This window comes from Danio aesculapii, chromosome 22 (genome assembly GCF_903798145.1).
Source record: "Danio aesculapii chromosome 22, fDanAes4.1, whole genome shotgun sequence".
Classification (NCBI taxonomy): Eukaryota; Metazoa; Chordata; class Actinopteri; order Cypriniformes; family Danionidae; genus Danio; species Danio aesculapii.
The window spans coordinates 11,955,488-11,966,168 of record NC_079456.1 but is presented as its reverse complement, the minus strand read 5'-3'; the positions used below and the strand labels follow the sequence as shown (position 1 = coordinate 11,966,168).

Sequence of the window (10,681 nt, the reverse complement as noted above, 5' to 3'; positions counted from 1 at the left end):
ATGTCTTTTAGTCACAAGTACACACGTTCACAATACTTTACCATGCCAATTTACAAGGTATCTACGGGGTCTTAAGTCTTAAAATGTCTCAAATTTCATAAATCAACATTTTTAGGCCTTAAAAAGTGTTAAAATCACTGAAATATTGTGTTGTAAGTCTTAAATCATTTTAAACAGGTCTTAATTTTCCTATATCCATGTAAAGCTACCTAATTGGGCCAACATGAATCCAATCACTAACATTTTATCTCAATAACATGTTTTAACTGGGCCATTAGAAAAAATCCTTAGCCTTTAGCCTTGTGTAAGTCTGAAATTTCATTTATAAAGGTCTTAAAAGGTCTTATTTTTCGTAAAAACAAAATAATTTTAGGCCTTAAAAGTCTTTAAAATCACTTAAATATTGTGCTGTAAGTCTTAAATCATTTAAAAAGGCCTTAATATTCCTATATCAGTGTAAAGTTACCCAATCGGGTCAACATGCATCCAATCGCTATCATTCCATCTCAGTAACATATGTTTGTTTTTATGTTCTAACTGGGCCATTAGAAAAAATCCTGGTAACGCTTTATTTTGATGGTCTATTTGAGTATTAGTAGACTGTCTGCTTAATATCTGTTGATACTGCTCCTTCAACAGACATTTGACTGACTATAAAAAACTTTGCAAGTACATATCAACTTACACTAACCACAACGCTAACCCCAACCTAACAGTCTACTAATCTAATGAGAATTAGTTGAAATGTAACTTAAATTCAACAAACGCTCCATCAAAATAAAGTGTGACCAAAATCCTTGGCCTTGTGTAAGTCTGAAATTGAATTTATAATGGTCCCTGATTTAACCAATGTAAAATCAAATGATTGCACAACACTTTGTTATTGTGAAGATCAACAATAAATGAAACCTTTTAGCATGTTTATGTAATCCATGTAGACAGTTTTTTGAGGGGGAAGGGGTGTTAAAAAAACAAGAAGTGGCTCTTTCTCAATTGGGATCACATTGCAAACACAAGTGTTGCTAAAAAGAAAAAATAAACGTCTAGACCTACATGTATTTTCAGCTGTCTTGCACATTTAATATTTTCTGTGTTATGATGCAAGAAGTTGAACACTGAGGAATAGAAAAGTTGTTTCTTGTGTTGTCTAATTGAAGAGTTCAGATGCAAAAAAACTCTATTTTCTGCTAAAATGAGCACCTATGTTTATGTTCAGTTATTTTACTTACAAAATAACTGAAAAGAACCTATTTGTTGCTATGAAAATAAAATTTCAGAGCCTATACACAAGAGTCGGAGAAAAATGCTTATTTTAGAAGAAAATATCAAGCTGCATTTGAAGGTTTTTGTGTCTAAACTCTTCAATTGTACTTGTGTACATTTTAGTTGTGTAGACTTTAGTTATATCTCCTGATCAGAAGTGTAGCTAAAAAAGCAAGACCAGACTGGGAAACTAATTAAAGGGATAGTTCATCCAAACTGAAATTTTACTCATTATTTAATCACCCTCGAGTGGTTGCAAACCTTTAAGAGCGTCTTTCTTCTATTTTGATGAAGGCTGAAAACCTGAAACCACTGACTCCATAGGAAAAATAACAAATACTATAAAAGTCGATGATTTCCAGCTTTCTTCAAAATACAGTATCTTCTTTTAGGTTTGACAAAGAAACACAGGTTTGAAAGAGGTAAAGGGTGAGAATGATCATAAAATGTTCCTTTTTGAGTGAACTATCCCTTTAAGTCTTATTTAGAATGGGCCGATAAACTATATTATATATAATTTATGTCAATAACAATGATAAGCGCTGGATTTTTTACTCTATATTGATCTAAGAGCCAATCACAAAGCAGAAATGTACAACGATGGGAATGTAGAAGTGTGTTTGATATTAAAGACGTACCGAATTTTCGACCACCAAAAATTTATCGGCTGAAAATGTTACGCCATTTAACGGACCCTCTAATTTATGTGGCTTCAGTCATTGTTGGGGCACTCTTTGTTGCTTTTAAATCTGGAATCATTAACTACTGATATTGAAATGTATATCAGTATTGTTCAATATGGAAAATAATTACTGAGACTGCATTTTTTACATATTGCCCAGTCCTATAGATAGATAGATAGATAGATAGATAGATAGATAGATAGATAGATAGATAGATGTATTATGTATTCTGACTACATATAAACTTTCCATCCATTTGGATTACATACACTGTTAAAACAATCTGTTATTTTACGTTTTTTTTTTTCTGGCAGCTAGGGTGCTGGAAAAAAACGTAAAATAACAGCCGTTAAATTACAGACATTTACTGTGACATAACAGATGATAAATTACAGAAATTTTCTGGAAATTTTAATTTAAGGAAATTTGTGTAATTTAACATCGATATTTTACGGTAAATGTCTGTCATTTTTTTACTTTTATAATTATTTTTTAGGGGTTTTCACCTTTATTGACAGGACAGTGGAGATTAACAGACATGAAATTATGGGGAGCAGAGAAAGGGGAAGGATCGGCAAAGGACCTCAAGCCAGGAAACGAACTCGGGTCGCCGCGAGCACCTGGGTGTGCTATAAGTTGACGCAACTAACCACTAGGCTATTGACATCGACAAATGTCTGTAATTTAATTGGCACCCCGGCTACCGGAAAAAATATTAAAATAACAGATTTTTTTTACAGTGTACTTTAACATAATTGAACTAATTAAATATATTAAATATTTGAACTAATATATATATATATATATATATATATATATATATATATATATATATATATATATATATATATATATATATATATATATATATATATATTATATATATATTTTTAACTAAACATAAGCGAAACAAATAAGAACAAGATTTATTTAATAATATCAATACATCTGATGTGTTTTAAATGCTTCTTATTAATTCATCTATTGTGTGGAGTATGGAGCTGCGCCAATTTTTCCTCGAATATTAAGCTAATTAAGCTTTTTCTACAGCTCGATATATTTATACCATATTCATATCTTTTGATTGATTAAATCTAATAATATTCGATTTGAACAGATTTAGATTTAAGGAATCTGACAACATACATAAAAAAAAAACTCGCAAATTAAATAAAATCAAAACAACCCAGGGTCATTCTGAAAACGTACCCCTATATACATTTCTGGAGATAGCAAAATATGTCAGAAGAGCTATGTTTTTTTTGCAGTTTTTATTTTTGCGAATCCACAAGAGGCCGCCGTGTACGCTTTTTAAGATCTCAAATTTCTCTCACTAGTGCCATTCATGCCTGCTGTTCTCATGTAAATCCTCCAGAGGCCGATGTCGACTGACTGACTGACTGACTGACTGACCGATCGACTAACGCACCCTCCTCTTTCCCTAAACCTAACCAATAATGTTTTCAAAAGCACAGATTGACCCACCCACTTCCCTAAATCCAACTGAAAGAAAAAGAAAAGCACTCGCCTGATTTATACCACGTTTTTTAGATTTTACCACATTCTCACGCTGTTATTTACTTGTTTATTTTATTTTTTGACTTCTGTTTTTGTCTTACCCGCTTTCTGGAACTGTTCTACACCAGACTAGAACCCAGTCGTCCTGGTCAACTCCTGTCAGCATCTCAAGTCTGCCGACGCACATGGCAAGCTAACTGAACAAACTGGTAACAGCAGTCCACACGGAGGTAAGCAGTCAGCTGGTAAGTGCGAACAGGAATGGCGTCATTCTGCCCGTAGCATTTGTTTTAAAGATGAAATGCGAAAATCTCCAGAAATGTATATTAGGCTACGTCTTCATGTTGAATCAAAATGTTACAAACAGCTCATGGTAAACTTCATTGTGATTCACTTTTTGAGCTTAATAAGGCCTGTGTTTATTATTTTCATTGAAACTCACTGTAACCTGTAACAACATCCTTCAAGATGCATATGTCAACAAATACATATAGCAACAGTCAACAGTTTATATATTGTATAAATAGTTCAGGCAAACAGTGATGGAAACACGTGGTTATGATTCCCCTTTCTAACAATAGTCTAACAATAATTAGAACAAGCCCACAACAAGGTGTCAACTCCTCTCGGAGCAACTTTGCAGCTTGCATGAAGTGTTGATCTCTGCTCATTTTAGCTCATTTGTTTACCTCGTCTGTGGTCTTGGCTTCTGAAGAAGTACATAAGTGCAATTTGCCTGATGAGGGCTTTCTGTTCTGACATTTGTTGGCAACTCGATTTCAGAATACTGCAAGAAAATAAATAAATAAATATATACACTGTATAAAAATATATGTAAATTGACAGTTTTACTTATGTTGTGATTGTCTTTTTATGCTTTCGAATTTCATTATGGGACCTTGATCTTTCCTCCAAAAGCTTTTGATGTTGAAAAGTTAGAAAAATTGACTTTTGTTGACATTTTTAATAATTTGAAGTGATAAATTGTCTGGTCGGTGTTGTAAATTATGGTACAAAAACCTAGTAATAAGCTGCTAGTGCATTTTATGTTATTTTACAAGCTTAGTTAGTTAGTCTAAATATTATATCTTAATATCTTGTGTCAAACTACTAAAACGTCAATAAAAGTCAATCAAAAATGTGCAATTCATAACCGTAGTCAAACAGAAAACACTTATGAGTCACAAAATACGAAACCTGTTAATTAACATATTTTTACAGTGTGTATAATAAGAAATAAGCATGATATTAGCCTTTTTATAAACACTGTCTCCTCATATATGATATTAAACGTCTGTAAATAAGTAGAACATTTAGTAAACTATAAACATAAGCAATCATGCTTTAAATCAGCTCAAATTTTCAAGCTGTTAAGCAAAATTCGAGTTGTGAAATCCCTTAAATGACCTTCATCGCCAGCATTTCACAACTAATGAGAGTTTAGAAACGCCATCAGCTTTCCGAGAAACGTTATACTCTGATGAAACTTTTTTACTGCTTTCCGGAAATTTTGTAAAAATGTTTTGTCCAAATATTAATTCTCTGTTGGAAAAAAAACATTGGTAGGTTTTAAACCATGACTGCTGGTTTAAACTGGTTCTTTGCTGGTTCTTAACTGATGGTAAAGCCTAGAGCAGTGTTTCTCAACCAGGAGGATCACCAGCTCTGCACATTTTCCTTGTCTCTTAATAACCAAACGCACCTGATTCAGATCATCAGCTCATTAGCAGATACTAAAAGACCTGTAATGGGTGTGACAGACGAAGGACACATCCAAAACACGCAGTGCTGATGGTCCTCCAGGAAGGTGGTTGAGAAACACTGCTCTAAAAGATGCAGCTGTGAATACTTTGGCATGCGCACATCACTTTATAGCATGGGTCAGTTTAAAACTCGATTCCTGGAGAACTGCAGTTCTGCAGAGTTTTGCTCCAACCTTAGTCAAACACAACTAATACAACTAATAAAGGTGTTCAAGACTACAGGGCGCCAGCCCGTCCTACAGGAAATATAGGGATCGCCTAAGGCCCCTCATTTCTTTGAGGGCCCCACGTAAGCTGATCTTGAATATTTATTGTGAGGACAAGCGTGTACGTTTAATGCACAAACCCCATTAAATGTGATACAATTCACAACGACGATGAGAAAAAAAAAAGTTTCATTAAAAGAATAGCTCTGTATTATTCATACATGACAAAGCTGAAAGTGATAATACATACACAACAACAGTATGAATAAAAGATATGAGGGTATAATAGAAATATACCCCAAAGCACTACACTCTATTTTGCATAACACCGCACGCAATCAGCTATTGCGTGAACTAGAATGACGTCACGTATTCCTACACAGATTCCACATATCTCTCCATATTGTCTATCCATCCATCCATCCATCCATCCATCCATCCATCCATCCATCCATCCATCCATCCATCCATCTATCTAGTCTTAAGTAATATAACATCAATCGAATTTTAATCTAAAATAAAAATGGTGTCCATCTTTCCGGAACCGACAAAAAAGAAGAAAAGAAAAGCAGAGGAAAAAAGCAAGTTTAAAGTAATGTTCTGCCATGCATAATACATTATCTAGCAGTACTTTGCAATACTTACAAACTTATTTATTTAAATATGAGTAAATATTTTTACGTATGTATTATAAGTTTAATTTGTTACGGTTAATAAAAAATGTATACACTTAAATATTAAAATTTGTATTTTTTTTTTGTGCTTTCTTACTGTTTTTACACCAGTGGGCCCTTTTTTAAATCTTGCCTAGGGCCCCTAAACCCTACAGGCCAGCACTGACTAGAGACTATTAAGCAGGTGTGAGTTGGAGTTGATTGATGCTAAACTGTGCAGAGCTGTGGCCCTCTAGGAATTGAGTTCAAGACCATTGGTATATAGTAGTGTTTCTCAACCACGTTCATGGAGGACCACCAGCACTGCATGTTTTGGATGTCTGCTTTGTCTGTCACACCCATTACAGGTCTTTCAGTCTCTGCTAATGAGCTGATGATCTGAATCATGTGTGTTTGGTTAAGGAAAATGGCCAGAGCAGTCGCTCCTCCAGGAATGTGGTTGAGAAACACTGGTATATAGCATAATGAAGGATTTTGTGACACTAGAGAAGTCATTTTTATATAACTGTGAGGGGTAGGGATAGGGTAGACAGTAATAAATCACAATGTAATGGGTAATTTAATAAATAATACAAGTAATTCTCACAATTGCAAACAAACTAGAACCAGCTAAAACCAATGATTGCTTATATTTGTCAGTTATTTCGTAATAAATGTCTTACCTGTGCGTTTAAGTCCTCGAGTGGCTCTAGTGGGACGTTTTGGCATTCTTGTTGACTTTTTGTGGGCTTCTTAAGTTTGGACATTAACAAACCTTGAAGAGCACAATAGATTTAGGTCAAGTTCATCATAAACCTTTCACTGGATTTGAATGACACTATGCATGACATAGCCTATTTTAATCATGACATTAAGCATGTTTCTGTAACGCTTTCAACTTTATTGTGTGTCAGAAATCTCACCTATTACTGCAATAATCAGCACAATGTTTAAGAGGAAGGATGCAGCAGTCAGAATCTCTAGAGATTTATCAACTTGTGGTTGTTGCTTGTTGCACTCGGTTTGACTGTGATCTTTAGCTGATTCTATTAAAAGAGAAGAAAATGAAAATATATATATATTAAAGATTTAAAAAATCAATAGTTGTTTAATTGTATTTATTAAAGTCTCAAAAAATAACTTAATATTCATTAGAATAACAAATATAATTCATTTTTATCATTTATAGCTCAAACAATATACATATAATATAAAACACCTTTGATATGGTTTAGAAATTCTTACCAGTGATGTAAAGTCTGGTGCCGTTGCTGATGTGTATAGATGTATCGTCTCTTTTTACACAGTAATATATTCCTAATTCATCAATAGTTATGTTACTAATGAACAGACGACTGTAAGTGAGTGATGAATATTTGTCTCTGAGTCCTTCCTCTAGTAAACGAAATGATGTAGATTCTGATGTGAAAGTCCTCAGTATCAGCACTGGAGAATCTGTCAGTTTCTGGAAAACCCAATACATCTCTTTTACACCAATCTGACAGTCTAAAGTCACGTTTTCTCCTAATTTCACCCGTTTATCAAATAACCTCCCTATAGTTTGACACCACAGCAGCAGATCTGTGAAGATAAAACACCATAACTCAGCCTTGAAAAGTATTCAGTCATGTACAGATCGCACTGAAATAAAAGTACATCAATTAACTTACAAACAAGTAGCAGCAGCACGGTCCTCATTCTGTGGTCGTTCGGCTGTTATGCAGTAAGCTGGTTAACTTAAATGTGAATATAAGCGGAAGTGCTACCACAGACACACAGAATGAGGGTTTTTTTTCAAAGGAAACTAAAAGACAGCCTTGAAAAGAGGATGCAGAAGTTGAACTTGAACTGACCGCACTGTTTACTCATTTCTTAAGCATGTCAAAGAGCACGAAAAGCTTGTAGCTTTGTTTTGTTTTGGCTACAAAAAATTTCATTTAAATTTTATTGCTTGCATTTCTTTTCAAACAAAATACAAGGATAAACTTGCAGACAGTTGTGTTTGGTTATTTTCTGACAGCACTATAGCATGAGGTTTTGCTAACCTACTTTCACGGTAACGAGTCTGCATTTTAATACTGTACGAATGTTTGCAAGTTATGGTCCTTTTAGCTACACCATTGCTACAGATTCAGCCAATTGAATCCAGGATAAGACGCAAGATTGTGTCCCTAATTTTCCCATATCCTTCTTATCATACTTTATCCTGGATTTTTTAAAATATAAAACTATGTAAATGTTTAAATACTAAATTATTAAGTAGGTCTTATTATGTGTCAGGCTGCACGGTGGCTCGTTGGTTAGCGTTCAAGACTACAAGAGACTATTAAGCTGGGTTGAGTTGAAGGTGATTGAGGCTAAACTGTGCAGAACTGTGGCCCTCCAGGAATCCAGTTTGAGAACGACCCATGCTATATAATGATGTGCGCATGCCAAAGTATCCACAGCTGCATCTTTTAGAGCAGTGTTTCTCAACCACGTTCCTGGAGGACCACCAGCACTGCATAAATAATAAATGATTAAGTAGGTGTAATGATGTGTCAGGCAGCACGGTGGCTCAGCGGTTAGCACTGTTGCCTCAAAGCAATAATGTCACCGGTTCCATCCTCGGCTGGGTCAGTTGGCATTTCTGTGTGGAGTTTGCACGTTCTCCCCGTGTTCACATGAGTTTCCTCCGGGTGCTCCGGGTTCCCAACAGTCCAAAGACATGCGCTATAGGTGAATTGGGTAAACAAAATTGACCGTAGTGTATGAATTTGTGTGTGATTGTGAGAGTGTATAGGTGTTTCCCAGTTCTGGGTTGCGGCTAGAAGGGCATACGCTGTGTAAAACATATGCTGGAATAGTTGGTGGTTCATTCTGCTGTGGCGAACCCTGACATAGAGAGTAAGCAGAAGGAAAATGAATGAATGAATATATATAATGTAATGTAAAGTTAATGAATAATGCATGATTCAAGTTTGACTTAACTCCTCAAACACGTTACAAACTGGACTTGGTGCCATCTTGTAAGTGAAGCCAAATGATTTGTCTTAGTGTGCTCGATGTTAATTGATTTTGATTTTCCCTGAGTTAAGCATCATGCCAGACATAATTTTTCCAAATAGTAGTTGAGAAAATGTACATTTTGATTAATATGAAATTCAGCATAAGACCTTTATCCACTTGTTATGTCGCCTGTTCTGGATAACAGTCTTTTTCAGATGGCAAAAAGTAAACACTAGACTGTGCTACTGTACACCAAATTTGCCTTATATATGTAAAGCCATAGAAAAAAAACAGAAGTAAAAACCAAAATAAAGGAATAAATATTTTGGCGCCCCCTGGTGGCTGTCTGCAGTTTACACCATAAACACGACCCTCATTATGTAAACAAATGGAGCAAGAGTTAATAAAAAATAATAATGACAAAAAATATATATTTTGAGTCATGGTTTCCACCATTTGTGGTATCTCGTTTGCTAATGATGTTCAAGTTTTCCCCTGAAATTTCCAAGTAACTGAGCTTTTAATTAGTTATTTTATGCTATAAAATGGTTTGTTTTGACAGAATGGCCTTTGGTGGGACTTTGATTTCCTGCACACTCTGGCTCCAAATGTCATAATATTAGACAACAAAATTCCCCTATCTAACCCGAGACATGTTTACCACACGTTTCATTTGTGGAATCGAGACACCTTTGAGACACCTTTTTATTTATTTTATTTAAACCGTATACTGTCATGGTGTGCTGTGATAGGTTACCCCCAAACATCATGATCCTAGCCTTTATGTCTATGTAGTGAACACTCCAAACAGTGATAATCTTTTCTTAGTTGTTAAAATATTAGATATTATGAATCTACTGCAGTGTTTCTCAACCACGTCCCTGGAGGAGCTCCAGTTCTGCACATTTTCAATGTCTCCTTAATCAAACACACCTGATTCAGATCATCAGCTCATTAGCAGAGACTGAAAGACCTGTAATGGGTGTGACGACATACAAAGGAGATATCCAAAACATGCAGTGCTGGTGGTCCTCCAGGAACATGGTTGAGAAACACTGATCTACTGTATGTACACTGTAAAAAATTATAATATCAATTAGTCATGACAGTATATATTTTAGGTCATTGTAACTTATTAAACTAGGTTAATCATGTTCTAATTTAATTTAAGTTACGCAAGCTGTTTTAAGTCAGTTTAACATAATATAAGTTCAATGGACTCATAAGGTTAATTTGATTCCGCTTAAATGTAAGGCAAACAGGATTTATTTACATTAATACTAAGTCTATGTAGTTTTAAAAATACCTCTTGACCTAATTTTGTTTTTAATGAATTAATTTTATTTATTTATTTATTTTGATATTGGATTTGGATTATATATTTTGGCTAAGCATTAAAATATATCACAGAAAAGTCTGAAATACCAAAACAATAAATAAAGTCGCGCTTTACCCCACGCAAAAGAACTAAACTCGTGTGATTTTGAAATTAAACATGCTGTATTACACCGTAAATTAAATAGTAGTAACACATTTATAAAACAAAATTAAATAAGTTTTAGTAGCCTAAGCACTTGTAATTTGTTAAAAAGCCTTCCTTTTTTAAA

General features: G+C 34.5%; 1 protein-coding gene across 1 annotated transcript; it reads right to left on the bottom strand.

The window, feature by feature from the left end:
- Window positions 1-3,684: 3,684 nt before the first annotated feature.
- LOC130216677 (uncharacterized) lies at window positions 3,685-7,784 on the bottom strand. The gene is made up of 5 exons (XM_056448559.1): window positions 7,757-7,784; window positions 7,332-7,667; window positions 7,010-7,132; window positions 6,770-6,861; window positions 3,685-4,251 (listed from the first exon to the last, which is right to left on the bottom strand). The coding sequence occupies exons 1-5, from the start codon at window positions 7,782-7,784 to the stop codon at window positions 4,150-4,152; spliced, it is 681 nt and encodes a 226-aa protein (XP_056304534.1). The 3' UTR covers window positions 3,685-4,149.
- Between the last annotated feature and the right edge of the window lie 2,897 nt (window positions 7,785-10,681).

Excerpts from the sequence above, each read along its gene's own strand:
- LOC130216677 (XM_056448559.1), bottom strand. The coding sequence starts at position 7,784 with ATGAGGACCGTGCTGCTGCTACTTGTTT. Across the intron at positions 7,668-7,756 it reads CGTGCTGCTGCTACTTGTTT|ATCTGCTGCTGTGGTGTCAA; the intron begins GTAAGTTAATTG and ends TTATCTTCACAG. Across the intron at positions 6,862-7,009 it reads GCTGATTATTGCAGTAATAG|GTTTGTTAATGTCCAAACTT; the intron begins GTGAGATTTCTG and ends GTGCTCTTCAAG.